We start from the raw sequence: 22792 nt of genomic DNA, 5'->3' as shown, positions 1-22792 counted from the left end.
CACTACTTTTGTGTTTTAATAATTTTTTGGTTGGAAATTTTAATAAATATTTGGCTATGTTGACTTAAAAACGGACCCAAAAATATAACTCTTAGATACATAGTATGTACACAGTAGATAGTATATGTTAAAACCAGCAACTATAACTCAAATTATAAACAAAAGCACAGATCAAAAGAACCAAAATATTTCTTCACTACAAGTTAAAATACCCTCAGTTAAACAACATGGCCAACTTACCTCTGGCTTATTCTTTTTAAACGCGCAGTATATTGCAAAATATAGAGTGCTGGTGGCAAATATACCACAGAAGTGTGCAAACACGTAATGTACATCTGCGGAAACAAAATAAACAAAACTGTATAGCCTGCAAATTAAAATCTTATTGTTGGGTAACTTTTTAAAAGTTTGGAAAATAATAGAGAACTAAAGACTGTTTTTAATGGTGCTTTTGCAGTGGATTAGCACAAAATTGAAAACCTTGCTGTGAGGCAAAGAGAATATTATAACTTGTGTTATTACCTGTTTTAGAAGCACCAGGATAGTTGTCTTTTATGTAAATAACTGGAGTGAAGCTGAGTCCGTACAAAGTACCAGAAAACACCGATAACCCACAACCTCTGCATAGGTAATATAATGATCAAGTTTAAATGGTTGGAAAGATAAATGTCACTTAATGATACCACTATTTTTTGGCTAATAAATTTGGCATTTTTTAGACCAATAAAATAAACAAAAATAAAACAGCTTTAGTACAACAGTCATTAGGTGGCCACAAAACTTTGATAAATTATTAAATTAAATATATTTCAGCACGCAATAGAAAACTGTAAAAATTTACTAAAAATGACATAACAATGTTTTAGTCACTGTCAGCAATAGTGAGTTTGTAAACACATATTACTGATTTTAATTAATTATCCAATGCAGTGCAAGTGACAAAGGTCATCTTATCGATTAAGTTATTGTATATTTGCTTAGTAATGGCAAGCAGCATGGAACACAGGAAAATAACAAGCACAACGTCAACACTAAAAAGTGTTTGACTAAAAAGTGTTTGGTTTCAGCAAATACCAAAAATATTTTCCAAATAGCAAACAAGGTTGAAATTTTGATATACAGTTAGGAACCATTCCCAATTATTATTTGTATGTGAAAAAAATGAAAATATGTAACTAAACAAGACATATGAATAAAAACAGTTACACAGCCAGAGGATAAAAACACTTAAAAAAAAAACAGAGTAACAAACTTACATTATTCTCCTGCGAAGTGGAGACATCCCATCCACCCACGATCTTCCAACAACATCTTCTTCCTCTGAACTTCTATCTTCTTCTTCCTATGGTAATATTAAACAATATGAAATTGTATAAAAAAAATTAATAAAAAAAAAAAATTAAAATCAATAAAATTCAAATTTTAAAAGTAACAAACAATTATTTTCCCAAAGAAACTATACAAATTTAAATGTAATGTATTTTCAGGTTTAAAAAAAATGCAGTTCATTTTGATTATTAGTCATAGGATAAACTCCAGATATAATATAATTTTACATATGTATGGCAAAAACTAAATAAATTTTGGTTATATATTGCAAATCATACAATTACATTCTTTAATCTGATCGCTAATTTAAAATGTGTAAAAGTTACACACCGATTGCATATTTAAAACACATAGCATATTCATCTTAAAATCATTGCCTTGGTACATGCTGGGTAAAATCAGGGCACAGCATGACGTACCGGATTTACCACCTTTGTGTAGTAAATTACATCACTAAGTTTACGAGTAGGTTCAGCATTGACCTGATTTTTAACCAACATAAAACTCAAACCCCTGAAACAAAGAGAGAAACTTACGCCGGATAACAGAGCATCTTCACACTCATTGATGATCTGTTGTTGGCTACCTTCTGATTTAACAAACAGCCAAATAACAGCGCTGTGCAAAAACAGTTTAAATATCTACAATTTGGTAGCTAACACAGCAAAATGTCATGAGATCTGCCAAATACCTGAGCATTGCAAAAGCAATCGCAATATAATTCATCGTCGGCTTGTTGGGAACTTCAGGATGAAGACCAAACCACCCAAACCTAATTCAAATTTGACAAAAAATACTTAAAGGTAGCATCAAAGTACCAGAGAATATAATAAAATAGACAATTAATTAAAACAGGATTCACTACGTCTTTACAACCTCAACAATAACATAGATTTTATTATCGTTTCAAAATAAGAAAAGTCATGTTCAAGAAATGAGAAATAACGGCAAAATTAAAATTAAAATATTACCCAGTTCGTTCGGTACAAAAATTCTATTACTTTGAATGTACCAACAAACCAACTGCCATACAGGAAGATTCTATTGTGGTAAAACAGTAATACCTGCCACTGGCCCAACCAGACAGGAGGTTAAATGAACCCCAAATCAACATTCCGAGACCCAATCCAATTGTTTTGATGATGGGTACCACACATATATTCCCAGTTGCCCATAAAAATCCTATAAAGTAAAATGGGTTCGCATGTAAAGTTTAAAAACTTAAGCACAATAATGAATTACTGAAGGTATGTAAAACTATTAGTTTAGATCTAAAGTTTTAGCACTAACTACTATGTAACTAATTACACAAAAAGTGCTCATTTATTTATTGTAATCAAAAGGGCAAAGTATATTTAAAATATTTTTATACTTTACCTCCAAGCATTGCAAGAGGATAAAACGTTGGAAAATTTGTGATACAGTTTGTCACCAAACCTGCAATCCATATAGCTGCACATAAAACCCATTGGAAAAACATTCCTATTATTAGAAATAAAATTTATAGTATGTTCAAATACAGAGTAATCAAGGTTTTTACCATCTCCAGTTTCAAACTTTTTAACAGGAACAAAATTACTTCCAAACAAGATGATAGCAACTACAGCACCTACATATCCAGGCCAGCTCGCTGTAGGAGCTGCAGAAATAAACACAAAGATGTGAACAATATAAAACAGTGGAGGCTGGCGCATGTAAGTGGCTGGTTTTTAAGCAGATGAATTGGAAACACAATATGAACAATTTGATGAAATAACTTGCACTATGTATGTTTTCAGCCCATTATACAGTTTCAGTCCATTATAAAGAAAGAAATGGCATTGTTTAAAATACGAAATATTAATATATTATCGTTAGTTAATTTACCATTATTTTATTATCCACATTTTTAGCACTCACCTAAAAAAATCAAACATTACGCCTATAACACAAGTGTCTTTTACCGGCCACGCATATATGATCAGTTGTAGTTTCATACACTTAACTACACTTGGATATAATGTAACAGGTAAAGGTAAGCTAGAAACAGAGTATTCAAATTTAACAAGGACATTTAACTTACATGGAGGAGCAGCAGTTGTGTTACCTGATGCAGCAGTTGAAACTACACCAGTAGTTGTTTGCAATGCTTCAAACCTTACGTGCTGAGCATCTGATCACAAAAAAATACGAATTTCAGTCAGTTTCACTGATAACGGTAAAACTTATTACCTGCTGAAACCGTAAGCAAAGCACCACAACCAACGTATAAACACCAAAATGTTGAAGCACGCAGGTTTACCATGATGTTTGCTAATTAATTTACAACGTTAGTTCGGTATGTACGAACAAAACCTGCAAATACTAATAATGTAGTAACTTTTCAACTGCTGAATCCTGTATGTTATGTAAAATGTTATTATCGCCCGAAGTCATTACTCAGCTCAAAAAAACATAAAATGATTACACAGCAAATATTAATTTGTTGATGCGTGACTGGGGTCCATAAAAATTATTTCTTTGAAATCAAGAAAATAAACGTATCACAAAAAATCTCACTTTGCAGTGTTTATACAAAAAGGTAACATTTTACAGTCTGTTGCCTCACAAGAAACGAAATGCTTTGTCGGTGGCTTCGCTGTAGCTGCACAATCCACGCGACTTTGCGTGAAACAATCAACAGCAACAATTGCGCGTTCATTCTTTGTCTAAAAGATGTCAATCTCCCTCATTGCTGAATTTTTTTGCGACTCTGCATCTGCATTTATTGTCCCAGGCATTTCATTTCCATGGACGCGACATGGACAAAATTGTGAGACATTTATGAACAGTCAAGACGTGAACGACGTGAAGATGCGGTGGGTTGCTCTGGCGTTGCTACATAGAGCAACCATTACCTTTGCTTGTTACGGCCCCGATTTAAACATTTAATATGCTGAACCATGAATAACTCTTGTAGTGGTCTCTTCCTATACAGGCATATATATCTATACACATAAACATGTTTGAAACTTCCTATTGGTGTCACCAAGGTTGTTTCATAGCTTTGTACGGTCTTCAGCGCTGCAAATTCATATACATTCACATCAAATGATAAAACATTTACAAGTTTATACCAACATATCATTTACAGTAAAAAATACACAAATATTCCATTAAATGCTATTTCCCCAGGAGTGGTTACCACTCAATAACAAGGTGACATGGAAATATTTTACATATCAACTTCATACAGCTGAGTTCCAGGTATCTTATGAACCAGTTTAAGTGAAGTCAGGACAAGGAGGCAGCTTTTTGTTTTCCCCCCAAGACCAGTTGCCTCTTCTATGTTTTTGGCACTTAACCTCTGTGCACCACTGTAAAAATATGATCTTAAATTTACATAATACCTAACTAATATAATTGTCAAATGTATTTGTTTAATTAAGTCCATAAAGTGTAACTGCAGCATTTACATACCTCCAGATATATTGTATGGGCTTTGGCAAGTGATAACGGTACTATTTTAACAGGACAAAACACAAAAGATTTTTAAAACTTGACAAATATAAATTTTAATGAAATGAAACACCCACGTTGTTTTCATATGAATCCTAATACTATCCAAGGCTGAGTTAACAAGCTCAAGTGAGAATAGTCGCTTTGTGTCTGGTGGAAGTTCCTCAAATTGTTCAGGATCAATCCAGTCGCTTGACCGTCTGCAACTATGGGTAAAGTTAAGTTAAAACAAATACCTTTTGTGGACCATTGTGGTTTGTGGACCATTGTGGTAACTAAAGTTGCAGGTGTGGGTAAGAGAACACCCACGTTATAACAACTGTCGTAGCTCATGCAAGAATAAATAAGTTTTATTTATTGATGTTAGTTAAATGTTACGATGTTATAACTATTTAAATTTACCTGGAATTGGAGTCTCTGCCTTGAAGTTGGGAAACACTAAAATCTGGCATCACTGGTGACTCGATGACGGGTTTTTCATTATAACCTGTTAAGAAAGAGAAACAATCTTTATCTAATAGTAAAACAAGTTTGCTAATGAAATACAACTGCGATATTAAAGATAAATAAATTTCATATACGGACTCACGAAGATGTTGAAAAAATTTTGATGTTTCTGGCAGGAGTAGGTTGAGTCTGGCAAGCCCTTGCATATCAGGAGAATCCGCATATGCCTGTTATACAAAATAAAGCAAATTCATTTAATTTTTGACACATATCCAAGTAAACTTTAAAACAGAGAACCAAGCTAGCTTTGTCATACCGCATCTGAACTTTTTGTAACATTTTTCTTGGTGTTCATATGGTTTATGGTGATGTCTGGGGTGTCTGGACTTTGGTACTGTATAAAAATAAAATGTGTATAAAATGATGCAGAAACTAATAACATGTGAGCTTAATGTTTTTTACCATGTCAAACTCCAATAATTGTGACAATATTACCTGCTCTGCATAATTACCGAGGCTCTTCCGAGAATACAAAACAAACTTTTCTTGGTCAGGAGTGGCTGTATTCACTGTAAAATAAAAAAAACACAAGTTATAAGTATGTATCCATCTGCATCTCATTATCTATATATACAATTGGAATACCTGCTGGATGGTATTTGGTAAAGTCTTTCAGTCTTGGAGTTTCAGGTGTTGCAATGCTATTGAAATATGTCTGTGGTTTGACAAACTTGTTTTCATTTTCCTTTTCTTCTGCTGTATGAGGTAATCAAAAATAATGTTTTAATTGGACCACACACACATGCTTTTAAAATAGCTACACATTTAAACTAATATGAATTATACTTTTCCAACAACTGGTGAACTGAAAAAACTTACCAAAATTCTTTGTCATAGCAACAGAAACTTCGTTTAACTTTGGTTGTTCAGGTGAAGCTATACTGTCGAAAAACATCTGAGGTTTGGCAGGTGCACCATCTGCAGTAAATATATATAAAAGTATTATAAAAAAAATATATATATAAAAATAAAAGTAAGTTCTTGGTAAAGATGCTAAAGAGCTGGGGGTTCTAATTAATCACAAACTAATTATAATTACATTTATTCAAAAATATTCTTCCTAGCTTAACTGATGACAATGACATCAAAAGATAAAACAATTTTGAGCTGCAGAATTGACAAGTTGAGAAAGTTTAGCAAACAGTGCAAACCTCCATTTCCATTGTTTAAACACAAGTTGGGTAAAGAAGGAGATCTCCATCCATTTTTCCCCTGGTCACCACGAAGAAGCAACGGTTGCTGTGGACTCATAGTACAAGCTGAGAATATTAGAAAATATTAAATTAAAAAAAAACATTTAAAATATCCCCTACAATTTAGGAGCAATTTTTAAATATATAAATAAACTGAAGCCAGTCCTTACTTCTTTTTTTATTTTCTTCTGGTGCTGAATTATCCGTTGTGACCGCATTGCTTTCAACAGCCACAGCATTACATTCATTGCTTGAAGGTAAAACTTTAATATCCTCGTCTGCAAATGCAATATTACTGATTAGGTATTTTCAATATTATAGACATGATCTATGTAAAACAAATAGAATGAAATAATAAAAAAAACAAGAGTTACATATAAAACTAATAAAGGTGTCATTTAAAAGAACAAAATAACCTGAAAAATAGCCTGCAAACTTTATGACAAGTAACAAATATAACAATTGTTATACTGTACCAGATTGTGAGTTGGTAAACTCAGTTGTTGGATTTTGTGGTGGAACATAACCCCTGCTTGATAACTTGTTGGATAATTGATCACAGATAGTTTGAGCCAACTTAAGTGATTCACGACTGCACACCAACATTTGGCCCATCACCGATTCATCAATCTTTTGATTTGTTAACTGCTTTTTACATTCATTCTGAAAATAAATATTCATTAAACTACATAGAACGATTGCATTACTTTTTAAATTACATTTAACTGCAGACATACTTTTCACTATATTTTAATCAAAATTTTCCCGAATAATCTACACTATTTTATTACATATTTCAATATACTACCCTATAATATTAGGATAACTTAAATTTACCTTTACTGATTTAAATTCATTGGCAACATTCTTCAGCTCAGTAAGGCTTTCAGCAGACTTTGTACATGAGAATCTACTTCTGGATCTTTCTTCCAGCAATGGAATATTGGTATCTATACTACCAGCTAAGTTTTGCAACGAAAACAAAGCTCTTCTTTGTCCTCCTTTACTTTCCATTGTATACTACTTTAAGTTATTACACTAATTCCTTTAAATTTAAAAATATATATATAATATATGTATTTAACTGAATACCGGAACGTTAAACTTGATTGTATTTATTTAGGCTACACTTATATATATATTTAAACTACCTAAAAGCATCTACAATACGACTATTACGACATGTGGCCAATACTTGACTATTTTACTTATAATGTCTATATCATGCAGCTTATCAGGCACACTTCATGAACGCCTTGAAACACAAACGAGTTTTGTTTTTCCTCTATTATTTGATGTTTGATCCTGTCTTACTCCAATGATTGGTTACTTGTTTCCTGTATTAAGTTGAAAAGCAAGAATGGTATTTTCGTTTTGTATTTATGAAAAAATTGAAAATGGATAAAGTTGAATTTTCGCGGGGAATAACCATTTGCATAGAAATCAGCTATAACCAGATTAATTTGCCTTTTCCAAAGAGATTAAAAATGGTTTTAATCTCTTTGCTTTCTCGTGGTTCTGTCAAAGCATATATACTAAAATTTATATATTAATAAAAATTAACAATCTGTCTTACCCTGACTGCTTTCGAATTGCTAAATTACGTCTGATGTGCGACTCGGTGCTAACGGTATCCCATTTTAACCCGCAGTAAACAGCATAACACTGTAATAATTAGCCTTTACTTATGATTTGATTATACTTATGATAGGAGAAAGTAATGCAGTGCTGTTGTTTTAACTCGTGCAGTTGTTGCGTTCATTGAAGTGCAAGCTTGCTCCGCTTTACTAAAAACAACACTCATCCCTCGGTGTATGTAATACTCAGTTAAACCGAACATGTACCAGGAGTTTGTTTGGCAACAGTGACTGCTGACAGCCAGCAACCGAAAACGTAGCATGAAAGTAAAAGTTTCATCTTATGCATTTCCTTTTCATTGTTAAATTAAAATACTTATTAGTTATGAAATAAACACCCAAATCACTTATTCGTTGTTAGTTTGTTACACTTGACAATGTAAGACTCTATAAGTATATTTTTATGAAGAATAATAATATTTATAATTCATATTTTTTGTATATTAAATTTTAAAAATATATTAAAAGTTTGAAATCGGTACCGCTAGGGTAGAAACACGATTAGGATATTTGGGCATTTTTTGGATAAGGTGTTCCATCTTCCTTAGGGATGAGTAAGTACATGAATCGATTTTTAAATGAAGTTCAATTATTGGCGAGTAACTCTAGTTAATTCAAACAAACCACCTAACAAAGTAAATATGCCTATTAAACGAATCTAAACTAAGTTTGTTAGTATAGTAGTTAGTACTGTGGGGGAAGATGGGACACATTTAGCACATTATATACAAACATCCTGATCGTGTTTTAAACAAATGACAATAGTTTGTGGGAGTCATGAGGATACAATTTTATAATTCTTTGAATGTTCTATGTTTACTACCAAATGTGACAAGAAAATAGAATGAAAAGGTGTCCCATCTTCCTCCACCCTACTATACTTAATTCAGTTCTAAAGTTTTAAAGTGAAAACGTCGTGTCTGGAATGTTTTCAACGGAGCGTCGTAATAAACACGAACCGGATGGTCATTATATTTGTTCCGACTTACTGCCCATACACATTAACGACGCACGTGGTTAATGTTAGATGAGTCATGCTGCTCAATAGTATGTGTGCGCGCGAATAAATGCTGCATACGCAATTACACGTCAATAATCAATGGACAGTTATTTAGATTCGCGAATCGTAACAGGTTCTTGTATCGCATACGTGGTAACTCGTAAGCTGGCACGAGATGGATGAAACGGAACACCCGTGTTGTAATGACTGTCGTTTTTCAGCTACGATTGGATAAAGCAAGTTACATACAAAGTTAAATTCCGCAGTGATTCATAAAATCGGTGTTGTCGTTGGCGTATGCGCGAGTCCAATGCATTGCAGTTAAATCGAAAAGTTCTCTGTCGTTCTTGTAAGTATCCGCGATTGTAAAGACAAGTGGATCGTCTGGGTTCGGGGCGCTCATCAAAGACACAAGCGATATCAGCAGCGAGGATAAAGTCAATGCTGGTGACCAGTTCGTTTTTAGCAAATCCATACAAATGCGTCCATCTCTACTAATGTTCGGGTGGTAGACAGGAGTTTTAAACCTTAGTTTTGGTGGATTAAACGGATAAGATGGTGGAACTTCAATATTTATAGTGAAGCTCCCGCCTTCGTACGGCGTGCCTTTCGGTCCTTCAATCACGGCAACCCAGTCAAGAAAATTGTCATTCTTCGGTTGTATATGAATCCCTCTATCTGGCTTTTCTTGGAAGTTCTTATATTCTAACCTCAATCTCTTTATAGCACCCGACATTTTGCAACTACATAGGTTATGGCAACTAAGCCATTTATCCGACTAGTTATAGACGATTTGCTTGTGTAACATATTAGTCATAGACTTGTTTCTACGTCGCACCATCGAGCAACACGTCCTGAATGACGACATGCGAGCGTAAGAGCCAGGTACATTCAAAAAAGCATGCTATAACTGACACCGCGGTTTCAAATTACATTAAGAAAAATAAGCACACGTTACACTACGACAGAGGGGGAAATTTTCAAAATCAGAAGCGAATTGCGCGACACATTGATGTAAATCTGCTTAAAACCAGCTCTAATTTTATTTCTACTGTGTGAATGATTAGAATGACAGTGATTGAATATTACGTGTTCGGCTGACAAGCACAGTGCGTAAACGCGTATCATCGCTGTACTTGACAACACATCATTTTAAAGCCTATTTATAAGATTTAGGAAACGAATACAGATCATCAAGTTAGGTTAACAAGGTCGTGTTTCACAAGTAGCATGTTAAACGTTTGTAACCTATGTACATGGTCAGACGAATTCTACTGCCCTAAACTATGATGAAGAATAGAAAACTCACAATTACAAAAATATACAAAAGTAAGTGCATGGGTCGTTCATAAAAAATACATAATATCTAAACTAATGTGAAAAAATTACTGCAGTACATTTAAGCAAAGAGACAAGAAAATTAAAATAGGTTCAATAATTTGCGTGCAAAAATAATTACTTTTTTGAAGCAGTTGGACCATATCTTAATTGAAGAGTTGTTTATAAAAGAGTCCTGAATATCTTAGAGACCAATGGCTTTTGCCCCCTTCTTTAAACTTCTGTCATCTTTCATTTTGCCAAGTTCTGCACAATGGGTGGATTAATATCCATAAATTGAAAAGAATATATAAAAATGTTATGTTGCTTGATATAGTTTGTTCACTTATACAAAGTAATAGTAAAGGCTCAAAAAACAACAAATGATGTATTTCCTGCTGAATTTAGGAAACTTACCATATCAAAAGTAAAGTTTAGTCAACGCCTTCATATTTAGATTCTATTGCATACAATAAAAAAAATCATCCTGTTGTTTCAATAAAAAAAATCATCAAAAAAATCATCCATCCAAAAAAATCAAACACAGACCAGTTCTTAGGAAATTATTATAGCTGGTGCCTTGTAGTAATAGGAATAAAACTTATTATGATATCAACTTTACACATGTACTTAGAGAAATACTGCATGCCGAAAGAAATATTGTAATCATAAAAAATCTGTTCTGGATATTAATAATTACTCACCTTGTTGAAGTTGTCCATTTCTTTCTTTAAGCTCTGTGTTCCTCGCACTGAGGAAGACGGCATCCTGAATTGCTTCATCCAACAAACTTCTCCATCTGTTTTCAAGTTCAACCTTAAAATCTTCATGAACCTGTGTTTGGTGTTTAACTGGTAATTAGTAAGAAACAACAGAAACCGCAACAAATATAGTGTAAGGATAAAAAAAGTATTATTTATTGATAAAAAGTAAAACACAAGTTACGGTACCTCAACAACACAGCTGAATCTACCAACCATTATTAAAATGACTCTTCACTTGGTTAGTTTAAGTTAATTGATTGAAGAATACTAAAGTATTGCTTCATACAAACAGAGAACAACTGTTTATACGTCTTATACCTGTCGATATGCACGGAAAGTCTGCATGTTCTGAAGTTGTTGTATTGACATCTGCTTGTTATGTTTTTCAAGCAAAATCCTCATGTGGTCTTCCATCTGAGCAGATTCCCTTTTAAAAACTTCAAGCTGTATCAAACATAACTATTTTATAAAACGTATCAAATAACACAATAAAAAAACAAACAAACCCAAGAAAAAAAAACACAACCCTTCAAAACCAGTGACCCAAACATACATTTTCTATTTAATCTTTAAACTTAAATAAAGCAGCCATATGTGATAACTCCTACTTCACCTGGGCGGTCATCACAGATTTCTCAGCTCGTAGTTTCACCAATTCTTTCTCATTATCCAAGACTTTCTGCTCCGATGTGACCAATGATTTGGAAGAGACCTGCATGTCTAATTCAGAGGAAGCTCTGTCAACCTCAATCTGAAAAAGGAAGAAATGTGATTAAGTAAAGTTAGGTCCCACAAATAATAGTACAGAAAAAAATAAATAAATGTGTTAACATTAAACAGCTCTCGAATCACCAAATACATCATGGTATAAAGAATTTGTTCGAACTCTTTCAAATACTTAAGAATTTTTATTTTCAACCAAAATTGTTTTTTTACAAAACATGAAATTATTAAGATAAATAAACACTCCCAGTCTCCCACCTTCATTTTTGCCAATTCATCTTCCACAAGTTGAGCGTTTTCCTCTCTCATCTTCTCCCTTTCATCTTGCATTGAATGAAAAGCAGAATCAAAGTTGTTTGAACTTTGTTCCACACCATTCTATGCATACAAACATAAATTATCTGATTACTATTTTAGAGTAAGACATCTAAGATCTAAAAATATGGCTGTTATTACTTATGCTTATAGTATGGCTTGTGCATACAATGCTTGTTACAGGATACTTTGCCTAATTTTTGGGACAGATAAACCAAGGCAGTTTATAAATACCATCTATATAAAAAGTAACTACATAGTAAGATGAGGTAAAAATCATACTCTGCATTTTGACTATCTCAGAAATAGGATTTTACATTGTGCATGTTTAATATTTAAGATTTTTATTAACACACCATACCTGAATCTCTAATTGAAGTTGTTCTTTTACATTAATCAGCTTCCCTTTCAAATCTTTAAATTTTTCATTTTCTACTTTAAAATGATCTTTCATTTGTTGAATAGCAGCAACTTTTGCTTTTGACTCGCTCTCACTGTTTTTACCTGAAAATATGAAAAACATGTTGATGATAAAAAAACATTTAAAAATTTGAAAGAGAATTAGTTTACTCAGCCATAATTTATAAGTTCAAAAAATGATGTAATAGGTGAACCAGAATGAGAATTCTAAAATATTAAATAGTTTTAAAACAAGATCAAAGTGTTTTATTTTCACATTAAATAATTATTGAATAACTTTTTAGCAAAAGCCATGGCAACACTTACCAACTCGCAACTACAAAATAAAAAAATATTTTTAATTTTATGGGTAGAATGGCCACTATCAAAAGAAAAGCAAACCTGATTTAATCTGTTGTGTGTAACTGTCAATCAAGTCCTTTAATTCTGATGTCACCTGGTTCGTCACCAACTGCTGTTGTTTGCATTCTTTTATAAGCTGCATGAAATCAAAATCAATGCAATTAGAACATTCAATACAAAAGCGCAATTGGAAAAATTGCTACTAATAATGTAGTAATTAGCTTATAAAGACATATTACTAATAAGGAAGTAATTAGCTGGAGTTTTAAATAACTCTCACCTGCCATGCAAATAATAATGGCATACCATAAAATTGAAAGAGATTCATATTTTGAATTTCATTAGACAATACACAAATTTTAACAATTGAGTATTCATTATATTAACCAACCTTTTCCTTTAAGCTTTGAAGTTTTTGAACATTTTCTTTCGTAGCAGGTCTGACAGCTTCAAGAATCCACAGTAAACCTCTGAAACAAATAACAGGAACATCTTTATGACCAGAATCATAGCATATTTTATAATACTGGCATCATAGTATATTGATCAAGATGCCCATCACATAACTGAAGGTTTCTGGGTTAGATGCTATTAACAGCTACTGTTCCAGCACTTCATTGGGGTGTCTAAATTATTTACAGGCAAAGAAAACAAAAATCACAAATCAAGTTGTGTTGTCAGTTAACTCATAAGCCAGTATGAGGTAAAAGAATATAACAGATATGTATTATAACCCACACGTTGCCATGCCACCATTGGTATATAAATGATATTCACAAATTCATACCAAGAACTGTGATAAAAGTAAATAATGGTACAATTAAAAAAACAAACTTGTGAGCAAAGTTTGATCTTCTTTCTTCCAGAAACTTATCGGACTTCCAGAGAATTTGATCCCAGTCCAACATCTTTGTTTCTTCCAGATCCTCCATGAGTTTCTCCATCCTAGCAAGCTCCTCTGGAAAAATATGTCAAACTGTGTATGTCATTTTCAGACTAAAATTGTTTATTTTATGTGAATTACTAAATTAAAACCAACTGTGATTGCTATAAAAATTTCTAGTAGCAATATAAACATATGAACTTCTTACAAATGTTTATAAATTAAACCCGTATTTAATTAAACTTATATAGTATTAGTGTCATAAACCGTTAGGAAGATAATTTTATATTAGGTTTTATTCTGATTAACATAAGTTTATATAATAGTTAATATAACATAGTTTACAACATAACAGAAGACCTAGAATGTAGAACTCGTCGACAAAACGGTTCCAACAACAAACTGAATGAAATGAAAGGTCAGAGAGAAATTAAGGAACAACAAAAGATGCAATAATAGAAATAATATAAAAATGGCACAATCTGTAGTTTGATGAAGGCTCACGTTTATTATGAGGTGGAGGAAGCTGTGCCAATCTGTCTCGGACACCTCCAATCTCCTGTCGTAACTGTTGCATCACAATGGAGCTGTTATCTGGGTTAACTTTGGGTGTCGAACCAACCCCAGACAAAGGCTCATTCAAGGAAAGAATCTTTCCGGCCAATTTTAAATCTGAGAATTAGATAAAAGTCTATGAGTCGTGAGGATAAGGTTTTATAATTCCTTGAATTTTCTTTGTTTTCTACCAAATATAATAATAAGGTGTCTTATCCTTCCCCATTATATTATATACATGATGTAAACACAATAAATATAAGGCTAGCTTACTTAGTGCCTAGTGCCTACACATATTATTTACAGAAATTCTGGAAACAACTTTTACATCCATGAATTACAGAGCCAGTTTGTTAAGATGTGATTTTAAAGTATGTGAACTAAATATATTTTGTTAATGTTGTTTGTTACAAAACATTGCAACAGACTGTCAGCCAACAGATACTAGTCAAATATACGGAATTTTTCTCTATACACCAAATACACATACCAGCACCATCCACTGAAGTAATAACATGGCAGTTCTTGTTTTCTAACATAACATCGAACATGAGTTGTGTGGCGTGGGAGCGAGTGACCAGCTTCTCTGACACTTTCCCTTTCTTTTGAGCAATCGAACTTAAAAACTCTTGCACACTAAATAAATAATAAAAAATATGTTATGCAAATTGACAGGTTGTATAGCATAGGGTATGCCGCATGCGAGTTGTGGGTGAAACTGGTTGGACTGTGTGTTGTAAATGAAGTTGCTGCACTGGTTCCATGAAAGACTTAATTTGGCTTTCTGTGTATTAGAGTAAAGGCCAAATCCTGCCTAAATCCCCCTCCACAAAGACCCCCCCCCCACTTAGAATAGAAATGACGCCATACAAATAGATAATACTAAGATTAGTGACGCATACACAGTGTTTTGTGTTAATGTTTACAACTTTGAGATAATTTTTCCTATACTATATATATATATATATGTCATTCACCTGTCCATGCTTCTTTGTTCTGAAGAATAGTTTGCAAACTGAAAAGTAGACAAAGTTCCCTTGCCAGGATTTCCACCTTATAATAACAAACATTTAGATGTTTTATAAAACAAACTTTACATTATGTAAGAACAATAAGAAACAATTTTTGGTAGTTCATATTGATTATACTAGACGTTATACCTTTTGTCAGTTTCTGTTAAAACACAAGATTTATAGTTTGAGGAGAGCCACAAGTTACCCATGTCAATATTTGTAATGTGGTAAACGTCTAGACAACAAGCCATATTGTGAATATGACAACAACTCTTTTGATACCAAATTACAATCAAAAGTAATAATTTCTTTAAAAACATACATAAAAATTTATAAAACGCTGTATAATTTATTAAAAAACCAACCATTTAATTACCAGGTTTGCTGTTGATCCTCACAGTAAGTAGTGAGAATTGTGGGGAAAGTTTAAGTGTATTTGATGCTTGGCAACCATCTTCATACAACCGTACCACATCTTGATAAACACCACATACTATCTGTGACAAACCATGGATGTATCTGGAAAGTCAAGTTAACATATATATTAAAAGTAACCAGTACTTTTATTACTTTAGTGAAGGAAAGATTTTGTATTTGGTCTTAAAACTCAAAAGGCCTCATTACTGATAAAGTCTTATTGTAAAATCTAATACATAATCTACATTAGCTACTGATATAGCTAAAAAGGAACAGTAAGCACCAATCTACAGAACCTTCATATTTTCTTTTTTTTTTAAGTCCAACCAATTGTATAATAAAGAGATAGGATACATATTTCTAAAAAAATCATCAGGCTCTGATTCTATAGCACCAGATCCTGAATGTAAAACAACTTACATTCCTTGAGAAGAATGAAGCTTTACATAGAGAGGCTGTCATGGGGATTCCCCATGTCCTTCAATTCTCCAGATTTTGTCACCTGAAAAAAGTAGTTTATATAAAAAAACGTTTGCCTTTTAAATAGGTCAAGGAGTTAAATATATTTATTTAGTGATTGGTTTAGGTGGGGTAGGAGTATACAAAATTATAAATTATAAATATAAATAAAACAAAGGTATTAAATAAAACAATGTTGATGGTGGATGGATGGCTTGTGGCGCCTCACTCCATACAAGCTTTAAAATATATACACTAAGACACCAACACTACATTCCAAATCACCTGCACCATAGATACAGAAACTAAGTTTTGTGGGTTTCCATCTTTCGGTTGTAATTTTTGAAACATTTCTTTCATTATAATTTCAAGCAATCCAACTCTTGTGTTGGTTGTACGAAACACATCTCCTTCATCTGCAAGTTTGAATGAATGAATGTAACTTACTTTATCCTCGCGTGGCCGGAAAACGACAGTCGTTATCACACGGGTTTAACACCTCGTGCCAGCTTACGAGTTACCATGTATATCTTACTTTGTGGGTGATTGTGGGTGAGTTTACTTTTTAATAATGCCAATGGTGAATAGTAATATCCGCTATTTACTCAAACAATTTTTGTTACTACTTATAGTTCAACTTGATAATAATTCTACATAAATGGCACGTTTGTCTGCTCAGTATAGCAACTACCTCTATTTTGTTCCAATTAAATGAAATATTTTTTTAACTGTATGCGTATTCTAACAACTGTTGTTTTGTCGCTATATCCTGCCTTTCAAATATATTTGTAAATTTTCGCTACTATAATCAAACAGCTAAGTGGGAGAAGCACAATAGAACTGTACAATTTGGTTTAAAAAGGTGTTTTAAAATCATTAACAATATATATAAATTAGTTAATAGTTAAAGTTTACGTTTTTTTTTGCAATTAAAGAAGTAGAATTTAATGGTAACACAAAATAAAAATATTCACTTCTCAGCTTTAGTATGCGGACATAAGCGCTATTTATTATATTTGTTTTCTGTTTATATTATTTGTTTTCTGTTGAGTCAAGAAAATAACGTTTCAGCGAAAGTCGGATAATAAATCCGATAATTTAATTGGTTGATGGGCTTCAAAAGTCACCATTACCTGATCCATTACTGAATTGCATAAATGATTCATTAAGTCCATTGGCAGCACTCAAGGTAGCGGAAGTGAAGTGATCGGCATAAATTTGCTGAAAGCTGCCAGCGTTTACATAAGCGCCATCGAACTTAAATGTTTTGCCCTGGAAGAGAGAACCAAACACGATTTGACACATACATTAATAAATCTCCATTTTAAAGCTAAAGTCATGTTGGACTGGCCAATCAATGAAGTACAGGTTAAACACTCGGCCATATCTTCTAGCAGTGGTATATCTGGCACTCTAAAACTGATTAACGAGCATAAAGTAACCAAAACTTAGAACAATATCCACATTTCAACAAAAAAAGGTAAAATGGGAAAAGATACTTATATCAAGTCTGTTTTTGGTCTCTAAATAAAATTTTAAAAGATATATATATACTTTTACCTTGTCTATTTCAACAACTTTGCTCTTAGAAACTTTAATACCAGATTGTTGGGGGATTATTGCAATCGTTTTAATTGTCATTTCTTTAGCTTCTTATAACTTAGACAAAAAATTAACAGAACATAAGTATTGTTTCTAGTAACTGTGCTATAACACGGATAGTTACCCTTAGCTTACACATTAACTATAGTTTATATTTTAACGCTAAAATTCGATAAGCAAAATGTAACATTCTATTCTTTTCAAATCAATCTTTAGCTACAGCGTTTTTACATATATTAACATTGGCTATAACCTATCACATAAGGTACAAATATAATCTCTTTAGCAAGTCTGAACAAAGCCAGTAAGCTCGTTTGTTCGTGACTGAATTTATTTGTTCAGACAAAACACGAACGAACACTTGCAAAGATAGCGTACGTTTGCTGTGGTAACATAAGCACAATAGAAACGTAATAAAATATTTGAGGCCTGTAAAGATTTATACATATCTACATAAGAATCTTCAAATAAACAACTCATTAAACAGATTACTAGCAAAAAAACAGAATAATTTAGGATAAAAAGAATAATCAAGTGTATAAACAGTGATTAGCACAATGTTGGATTCAATATGATGCGGTTTAAACAGTGGAAGTTTATGCGAAATAAAAGAAAAATATGAATATAATAAAGTAATCTATACAAGACAAGGAAATACATTGATCCGACTCCCGAGTACCAATATGATCGACTGGTTCGATTTAGCGAGTTCAGCGCTATTAAAGCCCATAAAACGCGTACTTGCACAACGAGCAACTAATCAATATGCCAATCATAACAAAACCATCTTGTATTAGAATTTGAAGTACGGTACTAATTTAATGGTAAATAAGTTAAAGTCCCTACACGCTTAAGAAATACAACTGGCTAAAATATGTCCACGTTTATCTTTAAGCCAATTTGGGCAATCGCGATGACTTGAGTCAAATATGTGGTCGTAAACAGACATTATATTCCCAACGGCAGGTCTGTCTTCATCGCTTGGTGCAAGCAACAGCATAAGAACTTCAGAAAAACTGGAAGAGAATCTTTTCCACAGTTTTACGTTTTCTTTCTTATCTAGTATAAAAAAATCGAATTAAATAGAGTTTTAATTATTCGTATTTTTAATTGTTATTGTTTTATACCGCGCAATAACTACTCAATGTATTGAGTCCATGTAGTAAGTACTAAGCCATGTACGGCGCAAAGTAACATTCATTCTGAGTTAAAATCAACAAATTAGCAAGTATTCAATTCGGTTATTTTCATACATCACTTACGTTTGGTATTCAGATTAATTTGTAATGCACGTAGCGAGGGTAAAACATCCAGTGCTAGTTTCTTGTTTAGTTCAAACGTCTGCGACCTAAAGTAAAAACTGCTGCATTACAAGCCAAATATGTGGTGGGAGAAGATGGGACATCATTATAGCACATAGTATTGCAATATCCCGATTGTAAATTTAAAAATTAACAACGGTCTGTTGGAGTCGTGAGGATACGGTTTTATAATTATTTAAACTTTCTTTGTTTAGCCTACAACCAAATGGGACGAGAAAACAGAATGAATAGGTGTTCCATTTTCCCCACCCCACTATATATTAAAAATGATTTATTTATTTCTACCAGTGAACTGGATTAACCTTTGTAAGAGTTCGTTTGTAGGTTTCTTGTCCCGGGACAATATAAAACGACGACAGTGGGTCACGTAGTCATGGTCACAAGAACAACTTTTATTCCACGGCTTGTAACCAGTGATGCAGCGGAAAAGCAAATGCCCGAAACATAGGACGTCATAGGAGGGATCACAAACGTCACGCCTTGGCGATGCGTGAATTCCCCCAAGAGAATTACAACGAAGTTTGTCACAATTCGGCATCGGAGCGCCCTGATCTCTCGCCTGGCGAAAGTGTCGTAGTTTTACCCGATATTCCACCGGATTCAACTGGTTTGAAGTGGAATTGCTGGAAATTCGCTGAATCATCACAGCGGACGAATCCAGTTTGTTGTGGACGATTTTTATAGAATGTAGATAATGTAACCCCTGTAGGATCTGCCAGCTAATCGACTTCATCATTGCTTCGGGTAACATGTTTGTCGGGTTTCTGACTCTGATCGACTCTAAACTCTCCCCGTCGAAGTGTTCTGAAATTGCCGAAGTCGAATAATTAAAATTTATACGTGCTTAAATTGGTTTTAATGGCATTCGAATGGAGAGATCAAAGGCATACGATGCCTAAATCATCCATAAAAATAATGTGTACCCCTCCCTGAGTAAACAATACGGTTTCGCAAGTGAGGTTTTTGAAATTGTTATTTCAGCAGCACATTCATTTACGTGGAAAATGAAAGTGAACAAACCTGTGGAAATATATATGTTCTTCGCCCTATCCAAAGCAAAGCCATAATACGTGAGGATAAACGGACATTTTCGCGTGCATCGCATGAGAATAACCTCGCGAAAAATGTCTCGGTTCAAACAAGGAGAGTGCTTTCCCACAGGAGTTATGTTGTCAAATTTTGAACATGTTTTATGTAGAACGACTTTTTCGTTTCTGGAAAAATCAAATGCCAACCATTTCTGAAACAAAAACAAATGTGTTTACAGATGAAAGTTCAGCTTTGGAATTAATGAACAAGTGGTATTAATGAAAAATACGAGCTATATATAAGATAGTGGGGTTAAGATGGGATAACAGTTAAAGTGGGGCAATTGTTATACAATAGGGTAAGAGGAGATGGAACACTTTTAAAATAGTTTATTTTTATTTGGTAGTAAACAAAGAATATTCAACGAATATTGAAACTGTATCTTCATGACTCCCATAAACCGTTGTTAAATATTTAACTCGATTGGGATATTTGGATGTTGTGTGTTAAAGGTGCTGTCATATCTTACCCGGGCCTATACACTCCCCCAGTATTCTAAATATCTTTTCACAGACCCAATTGAAAAACGAAAAACAAATAATAATGTTACAGGAATTTTCAACAGTATTCCCACGACTATACAACGCGCGACAAAGCTGATTACTGGTTATAACTGTTTAAAATTAATGTTAAAACAAGGGAGAAAATGTGCTTATATGTCTCAATTGTTCCCACCCTACTATATATTTTGTCGAAAACTACATATGGTTACAGTATAGGGTGGGAGAAAATGGGACACCTTTTAACTATATTTTCTCGATCCATTTAGTGGTAAATAAATAATATTCAAACAATTATCAAACCGTATTCCCACAACTCCCATAGGCCGTTGTTAATTGTTAAAACTTGATTAGGATGTTTGAATATGAGCTAAAGATGCCCCATTTTTCCATATCATACTATATAGATATATTTATGAAAACAGAAAACAAAACTTAGTGTTTTAATTGCTTACCGGACGTTCCGATGGTGAATCACGAAGTATGCGGCTCACAAAACTGTGTCGGTCAGTATCCAAGTCTTTTTTGTCTGTGTGCAACATTTTGTTGACGACTAACTCTCTATGAACGGTAGAAACGAATGCTAACTATATCATAAATATTTTAAAGAAAGCTGTACAAAATTAAAGACCTCGCACGAATGATAAGTCATTCAAATGAACTGAATCGTTCAATAAACTGAACAAATTGCGCATAATAAAGACACGATCGAAGACTCAACGTATACTATATAGGATTCCAGGATTTGCCTTTTTCGAATCCTCGTGCCCAACTTCTGTTCTTTGGTGCGCCTGCGTCACAATAATATCGACCCTTGAAAGAGCTTTGGTCTTCAGACAAATTAACTCCGTGATTTAGCAAGGATCGATTTTGATACTGGAGACGACTGCACTATTCGAAACACGCGATTTAAGTGCCGCTCTTGGCAGCTCGAATTTGCCATTGATTTTTCATCAATGTTAAACCCAAAAGATCTCTGGTTTAATTTTCGTCTGGTACTGACAAGACATCGTCATTCGAAATTGGTCGGTTGTAAATAAATATTAAAGCACAATCTATGGTTTGCACGAATTTATAAAAGTAAGAATGTAAAACTCACCCTCCGTTTGGATTGCAAAAGCTTCTGCCGCAAAATCAAATGTTGTTGTTACACCTTCCGGCGTGACGAAATCATTTTGGTCTTCCTGAACTAAATTTTGCCGTGACGTCACGAGAGATGACGTCATGGAGTTTAAATTGCTTCTGGGATACTTGTGTGTTACGAGTTGAATCAACCTGCGCGAGGAATGACAGTTCCACGCTATTACGTCACAAGTCGACCGCCAGCTGCGGAATTTAGAGCTAACTACGTCACGAAGTTCCCGTATATTATCCATCGCAACAGCATGTGCTAGGGATCATTTTGGATTAGTAGATATGTAAAATAATATAAAATCTAACTTTTTAGAAATGATTGGCTGTTGTTGGCCAAACGAAATAAAGTTTCCACTTTATAAACACATGAAGCGAACTGAAACGCCTGAGCAAATTTAATAAAACTTATTGACTCGTCTCAATAAACAATAAACTAAGATATTTTGCTGGCTCGCCGACCGTCGTTTGCCACAGAGCAAATCAATTGTCGGTCCTAAATGTCGTTGACAGAAGCCAACAGGTTACAGAGGCAGGTGGCAATTAACAAGCTAGCAATCATGCGCGGATTATTGCGACTGCGCCTTAAAGCACGTCACGAAACCCAACGCCGTTTCTCCATGCTGATTTAGGTAGAGAACTACTTGTGGCATCATGCTATAGGAAACGTAAATTAAGTGGCCGATTCATCTAGTGTACTTGCCTCACCATCAAGACAAGAAACCACTCCAACCGACAATAGTTGCTGGAGGCAGAAGCAAAATGATGCTTGTCAACCAAGCGTATTTATTAGATCG

General features: G+C 33.6%; 5 protein-coding genes across 8 annotated transcripts in view; all 5 read right to left on the bottom strand.

Moving 5' to 3' along the window:
* LOC100176798 (transmembrane protein 144) overlaps positions 1–3850 on the bottom strand; it is a 6397-nt gene extending 2547 nt beyond the window's left edge. The window contains exons 1-10 of one of the 2 annotated variants that reach the window (XM_026840811.1): positions 3541–3850; positions 3392–3481; positions 2870–2968; positions 2707–2811; positions 2394–2511; positions 2021–2101; positions 1866–1947; positions 1257–1342; positions 523–620; positions 241–335 (exon numbers count right to left, since the gene is read on the bottom strand). In XM_026840811.1, the coding sequence (XP_026696612.1) occupies positions 241–335; positions 523–620; positions 1257–1342; positions 1866–1947; positions 2021–2101; positions 2394–2511; positions 2707–2811; positions 2870–2968; positions 3392–3481; positions 3541–3613 (927 nt within the window). In that variant the 5' untranslated portion in view covers positions 3614–3850. The remainder of the gene's footprint in view (positions 1–240; positions 336–522; positions 621–1256; positions 1343–1865; positions 1948–2020; positions 2102–2393; positions 2512–2706; positions 2812–2869; positions 2969–3391; positions 3482–3540) is intronic. The other variant, XM_026840812.1, reaches the window with a different exon arrangement.
* Positions 3851–4308: 458 nt separating this feature from the next.
* LOC113473988 lies at positions 4309–7588 on the bottom strand. 2 transcript variants are annotated; one of them, XM_002126909.5, is made up of 12 exons: positions 7344–7588; positions 6983–7169; positions 6677–6784; positions 6465–6572; positions 6133–6231; positions 5899–6009; positions 5749–5822; positions 5570–5647; positions 5396–5480; positions 5209–5293; positions 4884–5012; positions 4309–4664 (listed from the first exon to the last, which is right to left on the bottom strand). In XM_002126909.5, the coding sequence occupies exons 1-12, from the start codon at positions 7518–7520 to the stop codon at positions 4523–4525; spliced, it is 1383 nt and encodes a 460-aa protein (XP_002126945.2). In that variant the 5' UTR covers positions 7521–7588; the 3' UTR covers positions 4309–4522. The 2 variants fall into 2 exon arrangements, with proteins under 2 accessions (XP_002126945.2, XP_018673307.1); XM_018817762.2 differs by having other exon boundaries at positions 5749–5813.
* A 1648-nt stretch (positions 7589–9236) lies between these two features.
* On the bottom strand, positions 9237–10157 carry LOC100179120 (ubiquitin-conjugating enzyme E2 11-like). Its single transcript, XM_002126684.5, has one exon. It carries the CDS (start codon positions 9877–9879, stop codon positions 9397–9399), a length of 483 nt encoding a protein of 160 aa, XP_002126720.1. The 5' UTR covers positions 9880–10157; the 3' UTR covers positions 9237–9396.
* Positions 10158–10167: 10 nt separating this feature from the next.
* LOC100181454 (putative leucine-rich repeat-containing protein DDB_G0290503) lies at positions 10168–18115 on the bottom strand. The gene is made up of 17 exons (XM_026840528.1): positions 17912–18115; positions 17485–17623; positions 16637–16767; positions 16313–16394; positions 15852–15994; positions 15440–15515; positions 14953–15098; positions 14412–14579; positions 13859–13982; positions 13416–13494; positions 13064–13160; positions 12624–12766; positions 12206–12325; positions 11838–11975; positions 11543–11668; positions 11165–11294; positions 10168–10727 (listed from the first exon to the last, which is right to left on the bottom strand). The coding sequence occupies exons 6-17, from the start codon at positions 15445–15447 to the stop codon at positions 10666–10668; spliced, it is 1341 nt and encodes a 446-aa protein (XP_026696329.1). The 5' UTR covers positions 15448–15515; positions 15852–15994; positions 16313–16394; positions 16637–16767; positions 17485–17623; positions 17912–18115; the 3' UTR covers positions 10168–10665.
* Positions 18116–18570: 455 nt separating this feature from the next.
* LOC113475776 lies at positions 18571–22632 on the bottom strand. Of its 2 annotated transcripts, none has more exons than XM_026840526.1 (6): positions 21964–22632; positions 21320–21393; positions 20296–20515; positions 19578–20079; positions 19216–19301; positions 18571–19012 (listed from the first exon to the last, which is right to left on the bottom strand). In XM_026840526.1, the coding sequence occupies exons 1-6, from the start codon at positions 22238–22240 to the stop codon at positions 18804–18806; spliced, it is 1368 nt and encodes a 455-aa protein (XP_026696327.1). In that variant the 5' UTR covers positions 22241–22632; the 3' UTR covers positions 18571–18803. The 2 variants fall into 2 exon arrangements, with proteins under 2 accessions (XP_026696327.1, XP_026696328.1); XM_026840527.1 differs by having other exon boundaries at positions 18730–19012; positions 21320–21425.
* Between the last annotated feature and the right edge of the window lie 160 nt (positions 22633–22792).

This window comes from Ciona intestinalis, chromosome 2, assembly GCF_000224145.3.
Source record: "Ciona intestinalis chromosome 2, KH, whole genome shotgun sequence".
Classification (NCBI taxonomy): Eukaryota; Metazoa; Chordata; class Ascidiacea; order Phlebobranchia; family Cionidae; genus Ciona; species Ciona intestinalis.
This window is presented reverse-complemented; position numbering and strand designations above follow the sequence as displayed.